A 26,387-nucleotide genomic window follows, 5' to 3' on the forward strand; every position below is an offset into this window, starting at 1 on the left:
GCACAAGAATGGGTGCCCAGCCTGCCCCAGAGCTCAGCACCACCAGCTCTGGCTCCTCCCAACTCGGAGCAGCTCAGGGCTGGATCCCAGGAAAGGAGATACTCTCCCAGACAGGCCTCCAGATTCTCCACAGCCGCCTCAGTGTCCCTCCCTGCCCTCCAGAGAGGGTGTCAGTGAGCCAGGGGGAGGGTCAGTGGAAGGGAGAAGGTGGGAGGTGGGCGGGGTGGTCCAGGCTGTGGCAGCACCAGCAGCAGCCTCTGGGAACAGAGACACAGCAGAAGGTGCATGAAGGCAGACTGGGAACAAGGCTCTGTTCCCAGGAGGGATGAGGCAGCTCCAAGGGCAGTTTGTCACCAAAGGATGACTGCTCCCAGGACGCTGTGGCTTCCCCTCCTGTCACAGCCTCTAATTCAGGTGTCTCGGGGCCGTGCTGTGCTGCACGTCCTGGGCCCGGCGCTCTGACACAGCTCAGCAGCATTTGTGGCCTTGTGCCTCACCCAGGTCACACAGGGTGACCCAGAAAGGCCCGTGAAGGCGTCAGGGGACAGCCACGGCTGGCTGGACACCCGGCTGGGGAAAGGTCTGTGCTCTTCATCCTCAGCTTGTCTGCACTAATCCATGGGAAAGGCAGGAAGAGCATCGGAGCATCAACCATGGACAATCCCATGTGCAAGTGGATGGGACACGGCAAAGGCTGTGGGGACAGAGGTGGTGCCATGGTGGCACCGTGCCCACGGAGGACACTGGCTGTCCCGGCTGTCCCAGCTGCGGTTTGGGACACGGCCACTGCCGGCAGCACCGGCCCGCGGCAAGGGAAGCACGGGGGCATCCCGGCCGCACCGCCCGCCGCCGATGACAGCCCGGGCAGCTAATTACAGGGCAGGAAATGGAACGCGCAAAGCCAGCTCAAGTATCGGGGCAGTGCCGGGGAGCCGCGGGCCGGCTGCGGGGCAGGGCCCGCCCAGGAAGCCCGGCAGAGGAACGGCCCGGGGACCGCGGGACACGTCGGGCACGGGGGCAGCGGGAGCCGCTGTGCCGGGAAAACGGGGGATGAGAAAACCAGCGTGGAGACTGTCAGCTCTCCTGAGCTCGGCTCGGGGCCACCGGGGGTCCCTGCGGAACTCCAAAAACCTCAGTTCGCAGAGAGTTCCCTGCTCCGTGGGCAGAGGAGCCGTGCGGGCAGCGGGGCAGCGGGCGCAGGATGCGGAGGAAGGAGGCGGAGCTGCCTCTGCCCGCTCCAGCGCTCGCCCGGAGGGAGGGATGACCAGTGACCCCAAGGGATGGATGTCCAGTGGCCCCAAGGGAGTGGTGTCCTGGGCCCCGGGCGATGGATGTCCAGGCACCCGCAGGGACAGTGTCCATGGGCCCGGGCCTGCGGTGCCCGCGCCTGGGTGTGCCCTCCCCGGGTCACCGGGGACAGAGCGGCGGAGGACGGGCAGGGGGCAGCTTCCGAAGGCCGCAAAGGGAGAAGGGCGGGACCACCTCACGCCGGGAGCGGCCGGTGGGATGGGGGCGGGCGGGGGGGGTGTCCCATGCCGTGCGGGGCGGGGGCCGGGGCGAACGGGACGCGAACCAGCGGCGGCACCGGGACCGGGACCGGGACCAGGACCAGGACCAGGACCAGGACCGGCACCGGCACCGGGACCGGGACCGGGACCGGGACCAGGACCAGGACCAGGACCGGCACCGGGACCGGGACCGGCACCGCCCGGACCACGCCCCCGCGTGACGACAGCGCCCCCCCCCCCCCCCGGCTCTTGCATCACGCGGCGGCCCCGCCCTCCAGTCCCCGGATGAGGCGGCCCCGGCGGCGGCGCGCGCTGCGGCGGCTGTGACAGGGGATGCGCTCCGGTGAGCGGCGGGGCCGGGGCCGGCCCGGGGGTCCCCGCGGAGGTCCCCGCGGAGGCCCCAGCGGAGGCCCCAGCGGGCCGGGCCGGGCGCGGCGGGCGGGGGGCGCGGGGCGGGCGGGGAGGGGGCCGGGGGTGCTGCGGGCCCCGCTCCGCGCCGCGATTGGCTGCGAATTGACAACGGGGCAGGGCCCGCCCCCGAGCCGCGCCATTGGCTGCGGGCGCGGCGCCGCCGCTTCCCATTGGCGGAGGGCGCTGTCAGTCACGGCGCGGCCCCGCTCGGCCGCCGCCCTGCCGGGCCCCCACCGCAGGGACCGCGCCGGGTGCGGGGCCGGCCCGGCCGCACCGGGGGCTCGGAGCTGCCCCGGGCCCTGCCCGCCGCTCTGCCGGCCTTGGCCCCGAGCGTGGGCGTTTTCCCGTCACTGACAGGAAGCCGGACGCGTGGTTTGCCTCTGTTCTCGTAAAATCCCTGATCGATCCTATGCCCGGGGCGCAGCGTCTTTTTTAGGAAGAAATTCCTCCCGGAAATGATGATTGGATGCTGGAGTGGGCAGGGAGGTGGTGGTGCAGTTGGCATCCCTGGAGGTGTTTAGGGAAAGGCCGGTGGAGCTCAGTGCCCTGCTGTGGCGACAAGGGGGTGTTTGGTCTCAGGTTGGGCTCGATGATCTCAGAGGTCTCCTGTGATTCTGTGATCTCTGTTGGATGTTTGTCAATAACTCAGCGCGGGTTTTTCTCTGAGGCTGTTATCCTCCCTGTCAGCCCAGAGAGCCCTGTTGTGTTCATCTGAACGTGCCCGGCCCCGAGCAGCCCGTGCCCCGTGCTCGGGTGATGAGCGTGACCCGAATTGCAGCAGACGTGCTGGAAACGATGCGCTGACAGGAGGGCAGAGACATTCCCCGAGCCAGGCCTCCGCCGAGTGACTCCCACCAGCACATCCCTCTCCCTCCCGGGAGGAGGAGAGCTGTGCTCTCCCACCCACAGCCCAATCTGCACTGGGAGTGACTCAGGGCTTCTCTGGTCCCTCTGCCACTCTCCTGACTTGCTCACAAGTGCAGTGGGTGGAGGGCACTTTCGGATGCCTGTGGCATTTGTTGCCTGAGAGGTGGTTAAATACAAGACACTGCTGTAGAAGAGTTCCTTGGATACTTCAGAAAATTTTTTTTCTTCCTTTATTTTTCTTCCCAATCCCCCAAGAAACAATTCCTGGACACTGCGGAGAGCTGGTGGCCTTTCCAAGGTCAGTGTTTTGTTAGAGGTATCAGTAACTGTAAGGGGAAGAAGCTGTCCCAAGGCAGAAAAGAAACCTTTTAGATATTTTGGAAGGGGCTGCCCAGGGAAGTGGTGGAGTCCCCATCCCTGGAGGTGTTCAGGAAACTCTTGGACATGGCATTGAGTGCTCTGGTCTGCTTGACAAGGTGGTGATTAGTCAGAGGTTGGACTTGATGATCTCAGCGGTCTTTTCCAACCTGAATGATTCTGTGCTTCATTATTTATTTATTTAAATGTCAGTTTGATGCTTGCAGTGGGGCTGCACAGACAGGCTGGTTGATGGTGCCAGTTAACTGTGGCTGCACAGGATGTGGCAGGGGTGGGTAAATAGTGTGGGTCTGGGATTGACAGTGTCAGGCCTGCCCTGGAAGAGATCCCCTGCCCTGTTTTCTGCCTGGGCTGTGCATTTCTGTATTGTTGCGTATGTGGAAGCAGAGCCCAGGTGACAAGATTTAATCCCACATGTCACTGGGAGTCCCAGAAGTGGAGGAAGCGTTCAGAGGCAGTGTTTGAGTCACTGTTTGAGCCGCCTTCCTTCCTCTTCAGGGGAAAACCTTCTTTTTTTTTTGTCCCTGACTCTTTAGAGGTTGCAGATACGTAAGATAATTCCTCATTTGGTGAAGAAGGGCAGAGAAGAGAAAGGAAAGTACGAAAGTGGAGAGAAAGCACGGGACTGATGATGTCTGTGACCTTGGTGTCACAAGGAATCTTGTCTCTGAAGACACTGCTGGCAGTAGACTGCCAAGAAGTACAGCAACAAAGTACAGTTTATGCCCTCACTCCATTACAGTTGGTTTTTTGAGCCAGGAAAGTGAGACTGCAGAAAGGATATGGTATTTTTGCAGCCCTTGATGTTTGTGACACCACAAACATCATCAAGATAAGGTGGGGAGTGTGTTCAGCAAACTGCCTGCACTGCTGTGCTGCCCTGACCCCGGGCAAAGCCAGCCAGACCCATCAGAGCAGATTTTTCATGATGTGGTTGTGTCCCTGGAGGGCTCTTCTGTCCCCACAGCTCAGTGGAAGGTTGTGCTGGTTCCTTCTCCTGATTAACAGAGTTTGGGGGGTTATTTTTAACATTCCTGTTGTTAAGTGCTCGCTGCAGAGCCCCTCCCTGCTGGGGGCTGGTCTGTGATGCCATTTCAGGGGGTATTTTTCAAATCCATTTTACCCCTCCCCCCGACACTGGTAGAACTTCAGAGATGTAAAAGCAACAGAATTCAGTCCTTTTGGCAGAAATCCGTGCTGAGTGCTTTTCCCTTGGAATTCCTTGGTCATTCTGTGGTGTCCAGAAGCATCTCACCCTCTGGCCGCCGCCTTCCCAGGAGATGTTGTCATCGGGATGGTTTGAATTGCTGGAGTGACAGGGAGGCCCAGGGGACCTGGAGCTGTCACTGCTGCAGGCTCTGTGCTGTGTGTGCCACAACCTCTCAGGTAAATCGCTGCTGCTGCTGCTGGGTGGGATGCCCTGGGATTCCTCAAGGTTTAAGGAGCAAGCAGGCAGCTTTGAGCTGGAGAAGGTGGAGTTGGGTGGGTGATCTCCAGAGGGGTTCAGCTCCGTGGCAGCCTGTGCCAGCTGCCAGCCTGGTGTGGGTCAGGATCAGAGCTCGCGGTGCCTGTCACACCTCACCAGCCTGCCTAGGAGGGAGCAGAGGCTCAGTCAGGGACGAGTGTATCCTTTCCACAGCCTGAATTTCCTCCTCAGTTTGCTGTTTACTCTGCTCTGTGTGGATTCATCCCTCTGGAGTTCCTGGGTACAGAGCTGGGAGCAAATTGTCCCCGTGCTCAGGCCAGGTTGTTCTGGGACACACTCATCTCCAGGGGCCCTTCCTTCACCTCTGGCAGTCCTGGACCTGCATCAGGAGCGCCAACCTCTTCAGCTTTCCTTTTCTAGTCACTTTGGTGACGTTGATTGGGAAGGAATAGGGGTCAAATATCTGAAACTTTCCATGTTTGTGAAAGCCATCAATGTTTTTTAATACAAAATTCTGATAGTTTTGGTAGTTGTAGCTTGATTTCTGAGAAGAGGCTTCTTGCATCAGTGCATTTCTTCTGGTTTCAAGGCTTCCAGCCCAGTGCTGGCTCACTCTTCAAGGGTTTTTCTGTGACTGGATATCAAATATTCACCAGACAGATGAGTTCTTGGCCATGTGGTGTAGAGCAGACACGGTATATTTGATTAATGAGGCTGTTGAGATAACAAGGCTTCGCTGTGTGCTGCTTAGTTTATCTTAAAGGCTTTTCTGAATTTGGCACCAAGTTCCTGCAGGTAGGAATTGGTTATCTCCTGCCTCCAGTGCTGCCCAAATTGGAAATGCAGGATTTATTGTTGCAGCAGAGCAAGGAGCGTTGTGCTGACGCTGTGCTCGGTGACTTTCTTCTCTTCCTGAAAGCTCCTGTGCTGCTGTTGTAAGGGAGAAGGAGGCATTTGTTGTGGTTCACTCGGGAACATTCAGTTCAAAAATAGAACTGCAGGAGAAGGTTCACTTCCCAGAGGTTCAGTTTCACCCTGGTGATGGATGCAGGCACACATCCAAACGCGTATGGAAATCCGCCGGCTCCTATTTCAGGATGAGCAAAACAAGCCCAAATTGATTGGTGGAATCTAATCCATGGCTTTTGCTTGTTTGTTTTCCATCTTCTAATAAGACAATGCACATTTGCTTTGAGTTTTGGCTGAAGTGCTCGGCTTACCTTGCTTTGAGTCTTGATTGGGTTTGCAGGGAAAAAAATCAAGAGCTTCAGGAGTTTGGGGTTACCTGTTGGTCATCTTGGTTTGAGAAGGTGAAGAATGGTGGACAGAAGATTTCTTCTGCTTTTCTGCCTGTGAATCAGCAAAAAAGGGGAAGAGGAAGAAGAGCTGGTTGGGGACAGTCCTTCCTGCTCTGCGTGGCAGCTCTGGACGGTGCCAGCACTCGGTGACAGCGTCATTGCCTCCGAGAAGGGGGCACTGCGGCAGCCAACAGGCACTTGGACATTTTGTGATAGCCAGAGTGGGTTGTTATCTCGAGAACTGAAGGCCACATGTGAGCTTGGCAGAACTTCTCGATCAAGTCCTATTTGAGGTGGTTGCTTGTTTAATTCCAAAGGTCAGTGGACATTTGCGGTGCCTTGAGGGGAGGGGGGAACAGCCAAGCGTAGCTGGGGGAGTTCAGCCCTGTGGTTGGTCCTGATTGAGTGGCCTTGCTTTGCTTCTGCTTTATTTTTCATGTTTGGTGTCTGAAAATACTGGGCAAATGGGGTTGTGAGGAAGAAAGCAGAAAACTGTGAAGAAAAACGACCTGTTCATGGAGATCAAATAATACTCATTCTCTTTATATGGCAGTATTTCTGAGCTGGTGTTCAGTGGGAGAGTGTGAGGCAATGGCAATCAGGAGGAATGCTTTATGCAGCCACTTGAGATGCTGCAGGTACATCCAGGGTGAATTGCAGCGTGTGAGCGGTGCTCAAAGTCATCCCTGCCGTGACGTGTGAGCGGCTGAGTGACTTTGAGAGCAGGCAGGGGTGGATTCCCGACTGTGGGAAGGGGTGGATCCCAGCTGAGACATCGTGTTAGATTTCAGGCTCAGTGTTTTGGTCTTAGATTTCATCCCAGCCTTCGCTGCAGTCTCCCGTCACATGGAGAGCCCGGGAAGCTTTTTTAAGGTACCATGTTACACTTCAAGCTGTGTTTGTGTTTTCATGGCTTAGCTGGAAGGTGGCTCCAGAGGGATTTGGGGTTGGCCTTGAATGCAAGATTCCTTAAATTACTTGAAAAATACTGTCTGCGTGTTAGATTGGTTACTTCTGGTACATTCTTGAGCCTTTCGCTCTTGTGATGTCCAGAGGATACTGCTCCTCTTGTTTTAAGGATGCTTTTGAGGTGGGAAAACAGATTTGTCCTGTACAAAACCCTCTGGATTTAGACAAGTTCTTAACCTACACACTGTGGTTTTTAGAGTCATTGCAGCGTGGAAAAGTTCTTTCCTTTTCACAGTAGAGAGTTGCTCTGTCCTGCTGACTTGGTCCAGGGGGGCTTGAAAGGAGCCCCGGTGTTTTGAACGTAGTTCTTGTCTGGGAGCAGCTTTGGAGCTGGAGCTGTGCCCCTGGAGCTGTGTTTTCCCAGGGCACTGTGTGAATGCTAAGCTGTGTTGGAATGAATTTGAGTGGGCAGCAGCATAAGCCTGCTCTCATTTTCCCTGGAAGACGCTGCTGCATTGTCTTGTCTGCTCCCTGAAAGCCTCAGTGTTGTTTGTCAAAGGCTGGATTCTGCGAGTGCCACGTATGCAAAGGAGCCCTGAATAGGAAGGACTGGCCGTGCTGGTTCTCAGCTCCTGACAGAATTCCCGGGGCCGGGACAACAGGCAGCAGGCTGAGGCAAAGCAGTTTTTGTTCAACTCTTGGTATTCCGTGGGCATCCCCTCTCCCACACATGAGATGCGTGGAATTGTGTGGTTCTGTTAAATTGTCTGGTTATGTTCTGCTAACTCCTGGGATTTCCTCTCTGCTTGCACAGTCCGTGTTTTTGTGCCATCATTCTGAGGGAATGGACAAAGGTTGGCAGAGTGAAGGATTTTCCTGTGGCCATGTGTGTGCTGGGAGCAGGTTTGGAAGCTGTCAGTATCTCCCAGCTCCCAGGCTGGTATTTTGGCCACGAACCACCGTGTCTGTGTGCTCTTCTCTCCTTCTCCTGCCCCTCATGCCCACAAGGGAATACAAGTGACAAAAAGCGGGGTATGGGTGCTGGAGCTCAGCAGTGCGCGCTGGCATCTGCAGCAGGGCTTTATGCAGCGCAGTCAGCAGATCCCAAATCCCTGCTGATAGCATTAGGGATGGTGGGAGACATAGAGCAGGGGCAGTCATGAGCTACCACCTTGTGCAGGTGGCTTCACCAAGGCAGGATGAGAGAGTTGGAAAAGGTCTGGGTGGGTTTGGAAAGAAGAGTTCCTGCCCAGGGCCTGAGCCAGCACTGGGCTGAATCTCTTCCCTCCAGTGTCTGAAAGGAAAAATCTTTGGACAAGGAGTGGGGGGCAAACTCACCTCCTGTCCTTGTGAGTCCCTTCCAGCTGTTCCTGTTCCTGCACAGGCCGCTGTGCTTGCAGGGATCCCGTGGATGTTTATTTCTCAGGGTGTGCCCCATGTGAGCAGACAGGAAGGAGTCTTATGCCTTATCTCAGCTACTTCTAGGAAATGATGTAAGATGCTTTCTTGCACAAGCTTTTTTCTAACCACATCCTGAATTTTGCTGACAGCTGGCTTGGCTGCTCACCTTTTGAGCTCAGCTCCTCTGGAGTTGTGGGAGCTGGGCCTATGTTGTGCTTTGTCTCATTTGTTTGGGGATGAATGTGCTCCCTGCTGCTCTGAGCCTCTCCGAGTGTGCTGGTTTAGAGCCGTACAGGGAAAGGTTGAAGGGATTTATGGAAGGGTTGGATCAGTGCTGGACAAGTGCTGTGGACAGCACCCAGCAGTGCCTTGTCCTGGCAGTGGGAATTACTGTCCAGGAGCAGCTGGACGCACCTGAGCTTTGTCAGGTGTCTGCTCCCACCGTGGAACTGCAGCAGTTCAGGCAGGAATACTGGGCTCCACATCCACAGGCTTCTGCCCAGGACTTGGGCTTTGTCCCTGTGGAGTGACTGAGCTGCCTTGGTAACAGCTGACACGAAGAAATCCCTATCTGAAATTCATCATGGGAGTAGCTCCACAGGTACTTTTCCTTCTCAGTGCAGGAAAGGAAGCACCGTCATTTCTCCTGGGCAGTGTGATGACCTGAGCCATGACACGTGTGCTTCTGCAATAAAGCTGTGAAGTTAAATAAACACAGTGCGAGATTTGAGGTGTTTTGAGGTGCTTGGCACCCTCTGGATAAATTTGCTCTTGGCTTGTGGCAGCTGCAGTCTCAGCTGGAGAACCAATGTGCCAGTTCTGCCTCGCTGTGTTTGGCCTGGCTGCCCTCTGACAGAAGCATGGGATTGTTCTGGCCCACTTTTCGGTGTCAAAAATGTGGGTCACTGAGATACAGAACACATTAGTGTGACAATTTTAGCCTGAAGGGCCAGAGTTGGCTGAGAAGTGATGCCTGCCAGAGTGTGAAAGTCAGGACTTCTAGGTCAGCTCTTCTGATCAATGGGCTTGGTGCAGGCGTTCACAGCCTCTGCTTGGAGCACAGAGGAGGTTGGGTTCACCCCGTTCTTCTTCTGGGTGGTAAGGACAGAATTTGAGGGTTGGCTTTTTGAGGAGGAAAAAAAAGATGCCTTGGAGAGCTGTAGGATTGCTTGGAGAGGTGGAGCAATGGTGCATCTCCTGGGCTGGGATCTGAGCGTTCTCCTGGTCCCGCTGTGCATTTGATCACCTTCATCAGCTCTGAGACCTGGTGTGTGCTGAGGCCTCCACTGTCTCATGTCCCCTGGACCATATAAAACAGTATAAAAATTATGTTTGATTGTGTTTCTTGTGCTGGCTGAGAGCCTGTGGAGGTCCAAGAAAGGAGGATCCTCATGGCGAGGGGATCTCCACTGCCTTGGTATGGGAAACTTCTCCTCTGAATAGCTCCAGGCTGGAACACTCCCGTGTGACGTGACCATGTCATTTATGGGAGAGGCTGACCTTCCTCGTGTCTGTTTGAGGCAGCAGAACTATGTGGATAATTCCTGTTACCTGCAAGCAGGAATTAGCCAGGACTTGCTGCAGGAAGAGTAAGTTGAATTTTGATCTCCACCCAGAGCTGTTTGTAGTTGCTCACTTGGAGTGTTCATCCTCCTTCATTACTCACCGCTGCAGCTCTAAAAGCAGCTGTGGCGAAGTCGCTGTGTGGTGGCAGGAGGCAAAATCTCTTTAAGAACATTTAATGAACTGAAGTGGAAACTGATAGCTGTAAAACCGGCTGGGGGCCTGAGTGGGCTTGTGGCACCAACTGGAGCTTCGGTGGCAGGTACAAAATACAGCCAAACCTTCTGGTCTCATTTCAGGCTGCTCCACAAGCACTTCCAGAGGCTGGGGAAAATCCTGTGGCTCGTTGGGGCAGGTCTGTGTGCTGGATGAGCCCTGGGAGGGATTGTTGGCATCCTGGACATGGGTGCCAAGTCCTGAAGCCCAGGATTCAGCAGAGGTTTTGGGGGTGATTGCCTGTGTTTGCCCTGAGTGTATTCCTGTGTTTGTGTCCTGCAGGTCGTGTTGATCATGGACAGTGAAGAAATTCCTACTTTTTCGAGTCCAAAGGAGGAAACTGCATATTGGAAAGAGCTTTCCTTGAAGTACAAACAAAGGTATTGTGGATTTGCAAGCTGAATTTGGTTCTTAATGACCAGAACACTGTTTAATCTATTCCTCTGCAAGGCCACACCAAGGTGGTTATTAGATGGTTTAGAAAGAACCTGTGAGAAGAGAATTCTCTGTAAAGGATTTCCAGCTTTAAAATTTCCATCTCTGTGGGAGCTGAGTGTTTCCTGCACAGTGTCACCATGCCAGGAACTGCAGGCTATGTTTTGAGCATGTCTGAGCAAGAGCAGAGCCTTTTTATGATCATGTGCACCTTTGTGTAATTAAAAGTGCTGCCTTAAGTGGTATCTTGATGTTTTATGATAAGAAGGCGCCTTTGGGCTTGCCTTGTATCACTGCTGTTCCCTCAAGCTTCTTGTAGTGGAATTACTGGTATGAAAAGTGGCTGATTTGGTGTCTGCTGCATTTGATTCAAGTGTTCTGTAGCTCCTGGCCCTGCCTGTACCAGTGGTTTGCATCTCTTAGGGGGCATAGGGCTTTTTTGTTACCAAAAGTGCCAAGAGAAGCTGCTCTCTGGAGCAGTGCTGTACTTCTGGAGGGACTGGGAGGTGGGCTGAGGTTTTTTTGGAGTGGGGGGCACTGGAGGAGGATCCCAGTTTGGGTTTTTTTTTGAAAGCTTTCTTTGCATTCAGTGTAACTCATGTGCAGTTGAGCTGAAGTTAAACCTCCCTCAAGCCCAAAGAACCCAAGGTGCAAGTGGCTTTTTTTGTTTGGTTTGGGGTATTTTAGGAGGGAGGTGTTGGGAATGTGGAGCGGCCTGTCCATGTGGAGAACCCAAAGCTGTTCTTGTGTGTCAGAAATTCCATCTGAGACACCAGTGGATGTGTTGTTGCCTAAAGCCTTGGTGGTTTTCTCTGCTGCCTGCTCAGGGCCGAGCTATTACCTGTGGTAAAGATGCAAATTTAATAAGTAAAGTATGTGGGGTGGCTACTTCTAGTATTTAATAACTTGCAGTGGTAGGAGGTAGGCATGTCCTGGCTTCCTGACTCTGCATGATTTTTAAGAACTTTAATTTTCCAGCTAGTGCAGAGATGCAGAAACTGTTGTTCTGTCTTCAGTTTTTAACCAAAATCTGGTTAAATGTTTGCTTAATTCATTGTCTGTACCATAAAGTCTGCTAGCAGTGAAAGCTAATGGAGCACAAAGTGCTTCTCAGGCTCCCATGAATCCTGTAAATAGCTTTGATTCCACACAGCCATTTAAGGTAGCTGTTGGGTTTGATGTAAGAGAATTAATTTCCTTCAATAGTTCAGCTTAATGTAATTTCTCTGTTTCCCCATTTTTCTGTTTCCCCTTAGAGGCCCATGGATGACACTTAAGTGCTTTAAAACTCCCGTTTTTCAGCTTTTTATTTTAGAAGAGCTGCAGATTTTGTTTTAACTTGGGAGATGCTGGCTTTTCCACTGATGAAATCCTCTCCTTGCAGCTTCCAGGAGGCCCGTGAGGAGCTGGCTGAGTTCCAGGAGGGAAGCAGGGAATTAGAAGCTGAGTTGGAGGCACAGCTAGTGCAAGCTGAGCAGAGGAACAGAGATTTGCAAGCAGATAACCAAAGACTGAAATATGAAGTGGAAACATTAAAGGTAGGTTTTCTCTGTGATAGTGTTGCTTTTCCTTTCAGCTGCATCTTGGATCTCCTTTTGGATCGTCTGGGCTGCTCTTGGGCACTGAATATCCAAATAAAAAAGGAGTTGTCTGGTTAAGATCCACACTGAAGCATGGCATGTACCCCAAATAAGGCCAGGGACATTTCTGGCAGAATTTTTCTTGTTCACGTCATGAAACGTTGTCCTGGAGTTGGTGCTGGTTTGAATTCCCGAGGCTGTGCCAAGGAGGAGCTTTGTTTGTTCCTCAGGGAGCACCGGCATAGCAACAGGGACAGCACAAGGGGTTTGTCAGGCCACTGCCTGGTCACCTTTCTTTTAAACCAGTCTTTTGGCCCTCAGGGTCTCCTTGGTTTTATGAGACCCCAAAGAAGACAGAAAATGGGTGATTTGTGCTCATCTTTCAGGGAGTCTCCACATCCATTCACAGCCGCATCTGTGGAGCCAGGAATTGCTTAAGGATCTGCATGTGCAGAAGGCAGCTCTGAATTGATGCTTCTGTGTTAACAAGTTCTCGCCTCTCTTGAAATCTTGAAAAAGCAGCATTTTGGGCAGTGTTGGCTTATTTAGTGAAGACAGAGGTTAGAAGTTCACTCAGTGGAAGGAGGGCTTATGGGATTACTTTGTGTCTCCAGTGCCAGCTGTACTTGTAGGGTTAGGATGTGTTTTATGAGGTCAGTAGTTTCTCCACAGGCCTCTCAGTGCCCTCAGAGGGCGTTGGGCAGTGAATTCTTCTGAGGATGAATTCGTGGGCCCGGAGGTTTTGTGAAGATTTCAGTGGCTCGTTTTTGCTCATGGGCACGTCAGACAATTTCTGGTGTCAGGGTGGGTGCTGTCAAGGGAGAAGCACTGTAGGGGAGGCTCTGCAGTCGGATTTCTCTCTGCCTTCTGGGGCAGCTGTCAGTGCAGGCTGTGGGGAGCAGGTGCAGGGACACATCCCTGAGAGGCAGCTGTGCTGTGGTGAAATGTCTGGGGTTTTGTACTGCAGCCAGCCCTGATGTTCACAGCGTGTTCCTTCTCCCTCTCCAGTTTCTGCTCTGAATTACCAGCAGTCCCAAATCAGCATTCTGCAAAGACATTGATACTTTTTGTACCCTTTTCCTGCTGATGACTTGGACAGTGCCAGCAGCTGATATTTATCTCCCTGTTCTTTGTTTCAGGAGAAACTGGAGCACCAGTACGCCCAGAGTTACAAGCAGGTGTCGTTGTTGGAGGATGACCTGAGCCAGACAAGGGCCATCAAAGATCAGCTGCACAAATATGTGAGGGAGCTGGAGCAGGCCAACGATGACCTGGAACGTGCAAAGAGGTGAAGGCTGCAAACCTCCTCTCCCTTTCAAGTTTGCACTACAAAGATCTTTTCTTTGCTACTCAGCTCGAGCATTTTATTGTTCCTTAAAGGGAGGATAACACACAATCAGAAAAACCCAAACACCCCCAAGGCACCGGATTGTTTGACCAGTGCAGTTGCCCCTCACCTGCCTCAGCTGGTTCCTGTTGCAGCAGGAAGGGCAGTGGGACAGTGTGGTTTGTGCTCCTGTGAGGAACAAGCCCAGATCCAGCCAGGCCACTGCACTGCCTTTGGTACTCTCAACTAGATGACTTTATTTGTGGTCCTGCTGGCTCAGAGCCCCTTTGAAGTCAGGAGCTCCTGCTTTCCATAGTCCCTGTTAAATCAAACAGGCCAGAGGAGTCTCCTGTCCCTGGCAGAACAGCTGCAGGGAACAATCCTGCCCTTTGCAGGCTGCTGCTGGGAACACCCAGTTTGGGAGGAGGTCATGCTTCCCTTCTGCTGAATGGGAACTCTGCCGTTGATTCAGGAGAGCAGGAGTGAACCTCTGGCTATCTGGAAAAAAGATCTGAGAGCTGAGGCCCTGTTTCCACAAGGCTCTTAAGCTCTTGACTAACTTTTGACGCTGACTTTGGGAGGAATTGGGTCTTAGGCAGTATCCCAGTGCTCTGCTTCCCACCTTGGCTGGGCTGTGCCCGTGCAGAGCCCTGAGAGCACAGCCCCAGCTGAGCTGGTGCTCTGGTTAATGCACAGCTTTGGAGCATGGCTTGGGAAAAATGGAGCTGGCTGCTCTGCACTGGCTCTTTCCCACATCTTTGGTGCATCCCTGAGAGCCAGATGCTATCATGTTCTTTTCATCTTTTTCTCCTGTTTCTTTGGAGTTGATTACTCCCTTTTAAGAAGCATTTCCATGGCTTTCACATGCTTACCTTGAATGGAGCCCTGCTAACATTTTTCTTCTGTTACGGTTTTGAATAAGCTTTTATGCTGGCTGAGCTGGAGAACCTAATATTCTGGATTTTGTTTCTAGGGCAACAATAGTTTCATTGGAAGACTTTGAACAAAGGCTGAACCAAGCTATTGAGAGAAATGCATTTTTAGAAAGTGAATTGGATGACAAGGAGTCATTGCTGGTCTCTGTACAGAGATTAAAGGATGAAGCAAGAGGTATGGCTGGTCTGGTTGGTTCTGTGTCCTGGTGCAGGGTTGCTTTGCTAAAAGAGATGTGCAGCAAGCAAAGCTCATGTTTCTGGAAAGCCTCACATGATGAGACTTGAACTGGATGCTGTAGGTGTTACTAACAGTGTGTTCTTTGTATGTCCAGTATAGCCAAAAAATAATTTCCTCATTTGGGCAGAGCTAATATCAGATTAATTCAGGATTTTTAGCACAAAAATACTCTGTTCCACGGATATAAGATAATTGAGGAAATGTGCTTCAAAAGTTCCTCTTGCTGTGGGTTTATAGGAAGGGAAAGCACAGGAAACAACAGGGAAATACAGGAGAAATGGTTAATTAATTCCTAAAAAAATCTCTCCTGTGTTCCTTCTAAGCCCCTTGGAAATTGCCTTAAATATTTTATTTAAGATATTCCAGTAAAGGTTGTGTTTAGACCAGTGAGTGAGAGATGTTTGGGATGGTGTTCTGGGATGTGACTGGGAGTTGGGAATTCCCCAGTGGATTTCACGTTGAGGATGCTGGGGAAGCATTTTTAATGGTTGGTATAAATGGATTTCTCTGACAGTGGAGGTGATCTGCTCACAGGCCTGTGCCAGCCAATTATGTAGTTTAGAGGTTGGTGCTTTGCAGTTTTGTTCCCTAAATGAAGCTTCCTAAAAGACTTCCTCATTTGAGGCCTGGACCTAAGTGTGACACAATCTGACAGCAGGTTGGGATTTTTTGTTGTTATTCTCCTTTGTGACCCTTTTTGAAGCAAGTTTGTGCCCCAGAAATTGGGAGCTTTATTGGAAGCACGGGGATTTAGTACTAAATATGAAGAGGAAGATTTTCTGAGGAAATATATGTATTGTAATTTGAGATTAGGGCAATAAAACTGGAAAAACCAGCAAAACCCAGGGGACTGTTTTCTAGAACACTGGAACAATCAGCAAAACAGACATCTTGTTTCTTAGATGAGTCATTTGGAAATTTTTAGCATTCGTGAGTTATTCCCCCAGGCAGCAAGCAGGAACAGTAGCCTCTAAAAGAACTGGTACTGTCAAACTCAAACATGACATTTCTGATTGAACAGCCTCAGGTCCTCTTCTGGAAGCCCAGACAGATTGTCACTTCGGCTCTGCTGTTTTACCTAAAATCAGTTCTAAATATTTGTGACAACTTAAAAGCTGTAATGTGCAGTTAATTTTGCTCTTGTGCCAGATTGAGGCAAGGAATGGGAGGTCTGTGAAAATGAAGTTGCTCTGCCCAAAAAGGAGCAACTCACTTGTAATGTTTGTTTGTATCTTTGTGAGGATTTGAGAGATCCATTGCTGGGCTGGGCTGGATTCTCTTTGTAGCAGAAAGCTGTGGAAAGGGAAGGGGACAGGGTAGGGGATAAGCTGCAGTCTGGGAGGAGGTGAGAATAAAACCAGGCTTTCCTAATGCTCCATCTTTTCCCTTGGAGTCCCTTTCCTTTGGATTGCCCTCCATTCTGCTCCTTTACTTGCCAAGGCATCAAGAAACTGGATGCAACCCTTGGACTGCCTTTGGCTTGTGTGGATTAACTGGAAGGAGAATGTAGAGAATGGGAAACACTGGAATATATTGGTCATTCCTGTTTTTCCAAGCTGTGTTTGAGCAGGAGCTGGGCTCAGCAGCAGCAGCCCTTTGTGTCCAGCTGCAGTTTTTGTAACATGGAGCTCACGCTGCAAATGGGGAAAAATCCTGAGGCAAATTGGCTGCCCCCATCCCAGGGACAGGGAGCTCTCTGGGGCAGGCAGGGGCATCTGCTCCCTCCCTGTCCCAGCTGGAATGGGAAGGGGTGGGATGGGGCTGGGGCTGCTCTGAGGGCTGTCCTCACTGCTGGAGGAAGCAGCAGCAGGCACTAATCCTGGATTGTTGGGAATTGTCTCCTGCTGCCCCTCCCAAATGAACAGAGAGAGTGTTTGTGAGAGAATCAGTCACTAATATGGGATTTTGTGGGGTTTTTCCTTCTCTCAATCCTCAGACCTACGGCAAGAGCTGGCTGTGAGGGAAAGGCAGCAGGAGGTAACCCGAAAATCAGCACCCAGCTCGCCCACTCTGGACTGTGAGAAGATGGATTCAGCTGTCCAGGCCTCTCTCTCCTTGCCAGCTACACCCGTTGGAAAAGGATCAGAAAATAGTTTTCCTTCCCCAAAAGGTATCACCCACAGGAATGGGGTCTGGCTGTGCTCCTTAGGGAACCCGAGGTGGATGTGGGGGTGTGGATCCCACACACTTCCATGAGTTGTGTTTGAATCCTGAGGCAGCATCGGGTGCATTTCAGGAGTAAACAGCATGGAGAAGGACAGTGAAGCTCAGACACTGCCTTTGGGGGCAGGAGGGGTTTGCACTCTGCAGTGGGTGCCTGCTGTAGAGCACTGATGATATCTGGAAATTCAGGGAAGTGCAGGGACTGATATTTCTGCTCAAATAGGCAGCAGCAGTGCTGGGTGAACATGGGCAGGAATTTGGAGTCTCTGCTACCACTCTGCCTTTTCAGGGGTCCTGTTTCCTCCGTGAGGCAGTGGGATGTTAGTCCAGCCCCTTTTCCCATCTGGAAGGCTCTGGACAGTCACAGGGATTAATACTTTATTTTTCAAATGAGAAGGAGTCGATTCCAGAGGGAGCTCTGGCTGGATTAGATGGATTGCACTCAGTAGCCTTGCAGATGGAGAGTGCATGAACTCTGCCTGGGGGGCTAATGGGACCGGGGGCAGTGGGCAGGAGTCAAGCTTTATCATTTTTCTCTGGCTAGTGATCCTGCAGTTACTGTGGGTAATGGTATGAAATGTCTGCAGCAAGATCGTAGATATGTTTGGGGTTTTTTTTTTTTATGTAGAATCTGATGAATTTAAATTTTTTTCAAACCTGAACTGTGGAGGAGTGAAGTAATAAGAAGTGTCTGTGTTTGCAGCTATACCAAATGGGTTTGGTACCAGCCCACTGACTCCTTCAGCTCGAATATCTGCACTCAACATTGTGGGAGATCTGCTACGGAAAGTGGGGGTGAGTACTCTGGGCTCTCCCTGGGGCTTCTGTCCTTGTGCTTAATCTCAACACGGCCTTGGCCCATGCTGGGTACATTCTGCAGCTGCCAAATCATCCACATTCACTGCTTAGTATTTGATAATGCTTTTTTTTTTTTAAAATATTTTGATTTTTAAAGCATGATCCCGTGGTTCTGATCCGATTTGGGGTGACAAAATTCCTATTTGGAGTAAAAGTTTTTCAAGTACTGGATTGGACACCGTTAACTTGTTCTTACCTGAACTGGGCCTGCAGCTTCCTCTGGGCTGCAGAGCTGGAGCTCAGGCTCTGGCTGAGGGAGGAGCTGGGATCACCCTGCCAGGGTCTGCTGGTGGGAGAGCTCCTCTCCCAGGGAGTTCTGCCACAGATACTCAAAGAAAAACCAGCCTGGAAACCTTTGGTAAGAAAGTGAGAAAATAAATCAGGAGAAAGCCAAGTGCTCCCATCTGTGGTTGGTGGGGAAGTGAAATGCGTGAGCCTTTAAAGGGATTACACTGTGAGCAGGGAAGAAGTGCTTTAAACATCTGCTGCAGTGTTGTTCAGGACCCAGGCTTTCCACTTGGAACAAGAAATGACTCCTGAGCTCCCAGGAGCTTCTTGGTGAGCCGTGGTGGTTTGTTTGTGTGTGAGTGAAGCTCAGGGAACTGGCTCTGGCTGTGCCCTGTGCCTGTGTAACCATGCTGAGCCCGGCAGGAGCTGCAGTACAGACAGTTGTTTTAGCAAAGTTGGACGTGAAAAATTGCCTGGCTGCTCCCATTTGGAGGCAGCGAGCTCAGCCTTGGTTGAAAGGGCAGCAGGACAGCTCGGGGTTAGCAGTGACATGTTTAAAAGGGGATCATTGTGAGTAAGAGTCTGCAGGGGATTTAGGGAGCTTAGTGACAATCCCGTGTGATTACTCTGCAAGGACAGGAAATGCCAAATAAGCAAGCTTCTCTCCCAGGCTGCCCTGAGCCACAGCTCGGCCACTGGGACAGGGTTCCAGCTCATGCACTGCTCTAGGAACAATTACAGGGTGGTCAAGCTCTTTGGGGTTTGGCTGTGCCTCATCCCAAACCTTACACTCCCTGTCTCTGCAGGAAGTTTCCACTTTGCTTTCCTGCCTGCAGCTGAGACAGGGAGTCCTTGGCTCAGACCACACTGGCTGTGGCCAGGGGACAATCTGTGACACCCAGAGTTATCTACAGCTGCCTGTATAGTCCATAATCCCTAAATAAACTTCCATGGATTCCTAGGAGTCTGCACAGGGTTCACTTACCTGTGGCAGCATGTCAGTGCCCTGGTAATGGAATATTCTGTGCAGAACAGCACCAAACCTCACATCTGGGGAGATGAATTTCAGTTTCCAGTGCAGGCATCTGCCATGTTCTGAGTGCCCCCACACACAGGGGTGTAATGGGTACGGACTTCCTGCTACACGCCGTGGATATTCAGGATAAGAGGGATATTCAGCCTCTGATGGTGGCAGAATGGGCAGGTGATGTTCTGGAGTAAAGGAGAGAATCTGGATGTTGCTCCTCCTTCCAGGAGTCACTGTCACTTTACATAGAGGAGAAAGACCTCACCAGGCCTGTTGGGAAGGGTGGCAGTGGAGCTTTAGAAATTGACTATTTTGCAAGCCAAGATTAAGAAAGAAATTCCAGCAGGTGTTGTCCTGGTGAAAAAACCAACTTTCCAAATGCACAGCCCCTCTTAAAACTTGAGGATTCTGCTTTAGGCTCCCGGTCTTCTGATCAGCTCGCAGCAGCTGCTGAAGCAAGAAATTTTGGTAACTTCTGCTAGGATTTGGCTTCCTTATCTTGGGTAATTATTTCAAAGTTCATCTGTTCTAGAATCTGAGCCCTCGTGGAGCTGAGTAATGCCTGGCAGTCTGCATCAGCATCTGTGTGTTTCCTTTGTGGTTGGGTGACAGAAGAAATGACAGCTTTGTTCCCATTTTTTTGCCAAGGGTGATCACACTGAAGTCCTGATCATGGCAGTCTTGGGCTCATAAGCAGCAAAGTACTTCCTTTTAATTATTACTTTTTTAATACTATTTCTTTCTCTCCCCTTTCGCAGGCCTTAGAATCCAAATTAGCTGCTTGCAGGAATTTTGCAAAGGACCAGGCGTCACGGAAATCCTACATTTCAGGGAATGTCAACAGCGCCGTGATGAGCAGCAACGGCACAAAGTACCCACACCCAGGGCACACGTCCTTCTTCGACAAGGGGTGAGCCAGGGCACAGCTCTGCCCTCGGGGGGGGCATTGCAGCAGCTCCTTGGAGCAGTTTTCACGGCTCGTCTTTAGCCCACCACCGTTTTCATCCCGTAGGAGAAATAACTTGTGGGTGCAAAGTCTGCAGGGGATTTCTGTAAAGCAGAGAGGAAAGCAGTGTGGCTGTGCCTCAGCTGGCAGTGCCTGTCCTGCCTGAGCTCTTGGGGGCTGCAACACCAACCCCAGGCAGTGAGGAATGGGCCCTCTGAGGGCATCTCAGGAGCAGAGGAGGGGTTGCCAGGTGTGCTCTGGGCAAGTGCATGCAGAGCCCCAGACGTGGAGACTGCCTTGGAGCAGCTGGGGCAGGCAGGGATGTTCCCTGGGAGGGATCCTGGGTGCTCACACCCCCTCTGTGAGGGATGAACTATCGGTGGAGGAATTCTGGCTGCTGAGGGGTGGCTCCTCCCTGCTGTGAGTCAGCCTCGGAGCCGGGGATTGCTTTCCCGGGAACAATGAGCCCTCGTGTGTGTGTGTGTCTGCCGTGCTCAGAGCTCCCTCTGGGACACTGGGAAATGCTTCTGCAGGAGGGTTTTCCCCAGTGCCTCACAGCACAAGGCCCAGTGGGTGTACAAAGGTGGAAAGCACAGAGGTACTGGGGGCAGAACAGCCTCCATGCTCCCTGTGTGTCCTCACGTTAAACCTCAGTGCCATTTAATGCTGATATTCAGCACTTCCTCAATCCTGTCTTTATTTTAGAGAATGAAATGAGCTGTTTCCAACCTGAAAGTGCCAGAGCAGCCAGCTGAGCTTCCCACATTCATCCTCAGCAGAGCCATGTGGGGAGCAGGGTGAGCTGCATCTTAAAAACTGGCACTCAGAGCTCCTAGAGCCATTGGTGTTTGCTGCTTTGGGAAAGGCAGAGTTCAGAGCCTTAAAGTCATGTGCAAATCAGCTTTTGGGCTGTGTGTGCTGCAGGGCTGAGGGGGCTGTGCATCCCCCAGGGAGCTGGAAGTGCTGGGGAGGGATTATGGCAGCTCTTAGCAGGCAGCGCAGCTATATTGAGGTGTGGTGTGACAAATAAGCTGATTGCTCTGTGGGGTGGGGGTCACTTTTAATTATGCAGATTGTCATCACACTCCTTACCTGGGCTGGCTGCCTGGAGGGAGGAGCAGGCTGGGGCTGAGGAAGGCTTAGAAACCCAGGAAGGAAATGCTGCAGCAGAGCTGGGGGTGTTAGTGGACAGGATAAAGGGCTGGAAGTGGTTGCTGTGCTTATCTGCAAGTTGCCAGAGATGCTGCACAGCCCCACTGTCCTGTCCTGGTCCCCTGTACCCCTGTGTGCTGTTCCCAGGCTGTCCCTTCACCCACTCCTGCTCCCCTGCTCTGTGCCAGGAGGTGCTGGCAGTGCCTGCGCTGGGTGCAGGCTCCAGGGCTGCTGTGGAAAGCCTGGCTCAGCCCTGGGAGCTGGACTGGGAGCTGTCCCCAGCCAGGGTCACGGCTGAGCCCTGGCCATGCTGGCCCAGAGTGGCTGTGCGGGGTGGGCACGAGGGCCTGAGCCACGCCTGCCCTTCTTGTCCCTTCCTTCCTTCCTCTCCAGCCATCAACTCTCCTCCCTGCCCCGGGTGTTGCTGGAGCCTGGTCCAGGTGTGGGTGCAGCCCTGATCCAGGTGTGGGTGCAGCCCTGATCCAGGTGTGGGTGTGTCCCTGATCCAGGTGTGGGTGCAGCCCTGATCCAATCTGCAGCTGCTGCCTAAGGAACAGCTGGTGGCTGAGTGGTGGGGTTGGCTCAGAGATAACTCAGCCACACCATTACAGCTCTGTTTACCTTCCTCCTTCTGCCATTTAGTTGGTTGAAATATTTGAGGCATCTCCAGCTCTTGCCAAGCCCCTGCTCTTTGCCCTCGGTGGGGAACAGGGCAGCCCTGCTTCAGGGGAGGCCTGGAGCACAGCAGGGCTTGCACCAAAGCTTGGCTGCAGGATTGGGGCAGTCAGGGCTTTCCTACTTGTTAAAAACTCAGCAGTGTCTGGTGGAAGATCAGTTTCCTGCAGATTGGTCCCTTCAGGAACATGCAGGTTCTGTCCAGATGCCAGGGAATGGCAGAACAGCACTTGAGGATGGTCCTCGGGATGGATACTTGCTTTTTGCTGTTGTAATTATTGTTAATTGGTTGTTAATGTCAGTCCAGTTTTGTCCAGGGAACAAAACTGCTCTGGGCTCTGCAGGGCCCTGGCACTGGGACAGCCAGCCTGAGGTGCCTGTTCCCCTTCCTGCAGTCCTGAATGCCAAAGGCCTCATAGCTGATGTTTATTCTTGGTTATTTTTGTGAATCTCTTGGGCTTTGTTTTAATGAAACGAGCTGAAGTTTGAATGTGAGAAGTGCCTGTGCTCACACACAGCAGTCGGAGGTGTCTCTATGCTGTCCCCCACAGCCCTGATCAGAATACACCAGGCTGTGAAATCTGGGTCACTTTTCAGTCCCAGATCCACCTTATTTAAAGGTTTTCCTGGGACAGAGGGAGCTGTGGGTGACTCAGGTGCAGGAATCCTGTGCCTGTCCTGTGCTGGGTTGCCCGTGCAGAGCAGTCTCACTGTGCAGAGGTCAGACAGGAGAGGTTTGCTGAGGTCTGGTTTAACACCTTTGCTTGGCCCCAGTTGTTGCTTCAAGGGTTGTGCTCAGGAATGTCATTTTTGTGTGCATAAACTTTCCCTTTCTCTCCACTAGGCGTGAGAAGGTCATATTCCCCACCTTGGTCATGGGTAAATGAATTCATTTGCACTGATTGGCTGCATGTGGTGTAACCTGGGGCTTGGGGCAGATTTGGGGGCTCTGGTAACTGCACGAGGTAGTTGGTAGTGTCACACACTAATGGGCCCTGATAGAGCCTGAGGCTGCAATTGCTCTTTCTCCTTACTTGAAATAAACCTCTCTGGTGCTGTGACCTGTTGCAAACATAAGCCTGAGTGCTGCTTGCTTTCTTGATCTGTGTAATACTTCAAATAAGTGCATGTTTCTGATTGAACTGGTCCCAGCAGGGATTCAGGGGAGGTGTGGCTTCATTGATGGAGTTCATTCGGAAGGTTTGCCCTTCGGTTGTGATTTTCCTGCAGCATTTTGTGGCTCTTGGTGTGCAGTGATGTGGTTGTGGCAGACAGGAAAGCAGACAAGGGCACAGGTGGCTGGGAGATGGCCGGGGTAGAGCAGGGAGGGGACAGTGTGGGCAGGGACAGCAGTGTCCCTGCTCGGTGTCACTGTCCATGCCCAGCACAGCCGTGGCAGCTGGGAGCAGCTGGGGCAGTTCCAGGTCTCCAAGTGTGCTTTGCCAGCTCTGTTTTCCCTTCAAGCTGGACTGTTCAGCTTCAGAAGACTCTTCCACTGAGGATGTGTTGGAAACTTAAGAGCTGAGGGTATCTTGGGCATGAGGTGCTAAGTACAAAGTCCAGCTCGAAATGCAGGTTAATGAGTCTAAATTAGCAGTCAGGGCAGAGTGGTTGGACACAGACACAAAGCCCATGGCACTGCAGGGACAGGAGGTCAGAAACATCCCTCAGCAACCACTGCAGGGACCTTTCCAGCAGGGAATGCTGCTCCTGGCTCTGTTTGGAGCCTGATTTCTTGGGAATCCCAGAGCAAGGACATGGCACAGGCACCGCAGAGTTTGCTGGAGTGGTCTGAGGGCCAGGGAAAGGGGGCAGGAGCAGGAGGGGGACCTGGCTGGGGTTAATCACTATGGGCAGGAGGCTCCAGAGACCTCCCAGAACTGCCCGAGTCGGAGCTGGAGCACAAGAGCTTTTCCCAGCTCACTCCTGGAAGTTAAAGCAGGACCTTTTATTGGTTATTTTTACACTTGCTGTGTTTAAGTTATTTCATTTTCCTTTAATTCTGTCTCCCACTGCAGTAATGCTGATGTCTTTCCCTTTTTCTGGTGCCTTTTCATGTTCCCATCAGAAACCCAAGGCTGGGTAAGCCCTCCCTAAGCTCAGCCTTAGTGCCAGCTCTCAGTATCCCCCAGCTGCTGCTGCTGTTTGGTGCCTTTTGCTGTGGCCCAGCAAATCCAGGCTGCTGCTTCACCTTGGATGAAGAAAGGCAGAGCTGGAGAAGTGCTGCAGAGCTGGACATGGAAGCAGGACCTGCTGAGCCTCCAGAGCTGTGGGGCTCTCCCCCACCCTGAGCATTGCAGAGCCCCCTGAGGGCAGGGCTGGTGTGGGGGGAAGTGCAGATCAGGGATGTCATTGCTCCTGGGCTGGGATGGAGCCGTGTCAGATGGAAAAGCTGCTGGACCCACAGGCTCCTCTCCCACCCATCCCAGGGGGGATTGCTGGGGCACAGAGACAGCTCTGCCGTGGCACTGGCTGCCCTCAGAGCGTGTGTGTGTGTGTGTGTGTGTGTGTGTGTGTGTGTGTGTGTGTGTGTCCCCCCTCCTGAGGGACACGGGCACAGGGCAGGCACCGCCCCGGGGGCTGTGCCCTCGCTCCGGGCACACGGGCACCCAGTGCCAGGGAAAGGACGGGTGCAGCCGACGCTGAGGGAGGCTGGGCCTGACCCTGCACGGACCCATCGTGCACAGACCCATCGTGCACAGACCCAGCGGGCTCAGGCTCTGGGGCCACTCGTCCTCCTGGGACAGTCGCCTCAGCCAGGACGTGCCAGCTCCGGCCCTGGCGTGGGCCCTGACCTGGCAGCCGGAGCTGGGGCCCTGTCCCGGTGCTGTCCTGGCCCTGTCCCCGGGGACGCCGTGAGGAGGAGGAGCGGGGCCAGGGAGGGTTCCGGGTGCTGGGGAGAGGCAGCAGTGCCCTGCCCCCGGCTGCTCCTCCCTGACGGGCTCTCTCTCCTTCCCAGGGCAGTGAACGGCTTTGACCAAGGGCCCCCCGGCCTGGGGGGCTCCCGACCGTCCTCGGCGCCGGGAATGCTCCCCCTGAGTGTATGAGCCCACAGGAGTTTGGACTTGGATGCTTTTCTCAGCCCACCACGAGAAGAACTGCTCCTGATTCCTCCCCATTCCCACCCTGCTGGAACATGGCCCTGAGAGGAGACCCCGAGCCCACGGCCCTCCATGTCCTGTCAATACAGTTTGTTTTCTGCTGTTGCTCTAGTGGACGTTCTCTGCCCTGGCCCCACGAGCTGCCACCCTCTGCTGTGCTTGGGGACGCCGAGCCCTGCTCTGTCTGGGGGGCACAGGGGTCCTGCTGTGCTTGGGGACACCGAGCCCTGCTCTGTCTGGGGGGCACAGGGGTCCTGCTGTGCTTGGGGACACCGAGCCCTGCTCTGTCTGGGGGGCACAGGGGTCCTGCTGTGCTTGGGGACACCGAGCCCTGCTCTGTCTGGGGGGCACAGGGGTCCTGCTGTGCTTGGGGACACGCCCGGCCTCGGCCCCTTGGCTTTCCCTCTCCTCTCACTGAGGTCTGACAGAGCTTTGGCCGCTCCTCTCACAGGTTCGTTCTCCTGTCCCTGTCCCCTCCCAGGCCCTGCAGCTGCTGCCCTCAGGCCTCGTGGCAGTGCCCTGGGGGGCTGGCAGCGGCCCTGGCGCTATTTGCACCTGGAGCTGGCCCCAGGTCCTGTCTCAGTTCCAGCTGTGTCAGTGGCAGTCACAGCAGGGCTGGATGAGCGGCTCCAGCCCGGCCCATCCCCACTGGACAGCTGGACACACACAGAGGGCCGGGGCAGGGAGGGAGAGGGGGCGTGGCAGCGCACTGGGGCGACCATCCCAGCCCCCCCAGATGCCTTGGCAGGGCCAAGCACGGCTGAGCTGTTCCCCCTGGGGCTCCTGCCCTGGTGCAGGGGTGGCAGTGCTGTGCCCAGGGCCTGTGCCCTCAGGTGCCCCCAGGGCTGCCCCACAGCTCCGTGGCCCTGCTGGACTCGGCCTCCATCCCTCACCCTCCACACAGCGACCCCGTGGGAGCTTTAGGAAGCTGCTGCTCCACCTGGCCCCAAGGCCCGCCCTGCCCTGCCCATCACCCCTGTGCTGTAGGACTGGACTGTCCAGCATCACCTGTGACAGTTTGGGGCGACTGAGCCCTGTGGGTCTTTCAGGCAACACATTTGTGTGGTTTCTCTGTCCATGTGCCTCAGAGTCGGTGGATTTTTAGACAGAACCAGCAAATGGAGCCAGGGTTGGAGCTGAGGGTTCAGCAATCGTCGTTCAGGGGCTCTGCAGCTCCCAGGTGGTTGAGTTACAAATGCTGAGAAAAAAACCCCACTGGCCCAGCAGTGGAGGTGGGATTGTCCCTTTGCCATTAGGGTTTGTATGGTCCTTCCTTCCTGTGCATCCTCTGCTGCATTTGACTGTTTACATTTGTTTTATTGTACATAGATTTGTAAACATAATACCTTTGCCTGAGGTCTTTGTACATAACTTGGGCTTTGTAGCTTTATTTATTCAGCCTCTCTCTGGCATGTTTCCATAGGATGTACCGTTCCACCCTGGTGCCACTGACATGATGTGGTTTCAAAAGAATGAAAACAAATGAGACTAATCTTCCAAAAATAAAGTTCTTTTAATGTGGAATCAGTGGATTTTGCAGAACCAGTGGCCGTGGCTCTTACTTTGTCCCGTAGGGGTTTCTGCCATGGCCCAGGGAGGGCCGGTGTTCAGGCAGTGCCACATCATCCCACACCCCTGCCCTTGGGAGAGCAGCTCGGTTTGGGCCAGGGGGACGGGCACTGCTGGGGCTGAGCACACACCGGCCCAGCCTCTGCTGCTGGCCCTCAGGGGGGACACAATATTTC

General features: G+C 53.3%; 1 protein-coding gene across 7 annotated transcripts; it reads left to right on the forward strand.

Moving 5' to 3' along the window:
* Positions 1 to 1,751: 1,751 nt before the first annotated feature.
* On the forward strand, positions 1,752 to 26,184 carry NDEL1 (nudE neurodevelopment protein 1 like 1). Of its 7 annotated transcripts, XM_048323845.1 has the most exons (11): positions 6,267 to 6,761; positions 10,061 to 10,116; positions 10,260 to 10,357; positions 11,797 to 11,950; positions 13,132 to 13,280; positions 14,293 to 14,429; positions 16,429 to 16,602; positions 17,359 to 17,450; positions 19,527 to 19,678; positions 22,386 to 22,420; positions 23,560 to 24,486. In XM_048323845.1, exons 3-11 carry the CDS (start codon positions 10,272 to 10,274, stop codon positions 23,625 to 23,627), a joined length of 1,047 nt encoding a protein of 348 aa, XP_048179802.1. In that variant the 5' UTR covers positions 6,267 to 6,761; positions 10,061 to 10,116; positions 10,260 to 10,271; the 3' UTR covers positions 23,628 to 24,486. The 7 variants fall into 7 exon arrangements, with proteins under 7 accessions (XP_048179801.1, XP_048179804.1, XP_048179803.1 ...); XM_048323844.1 differs by lacking the exons at positions 6,267 to 6,761; positions 10,061 to 10,116 and adding an exon at positions 1,752 to 1,851; XM_048323847.1 differs by lacking the exons at positions 6,267 to 6,761; positions 10,061 to 10,116 and adding an exon at positions 2,296 to 3,084.
* Positions 26,185 to 26,387: the final 203 nt, after the last annotated feature.

Source organism: Corvus hawaiiensis, chromosome 19, assembly GCF_020740725.1.
Source record: "Corvus hawaiiensis isolate bCorHaw1 chromosome 19, bCorHaw1.pri.cur, whole genome shotgun sequence".
NCBI classification, from domain to species: domain Eukaryota; kingdom Metazoa; phylum Chordata; class Aves; order Passeriformes; family Corvidae; genus Corvus; species Corvus hawaiiensis.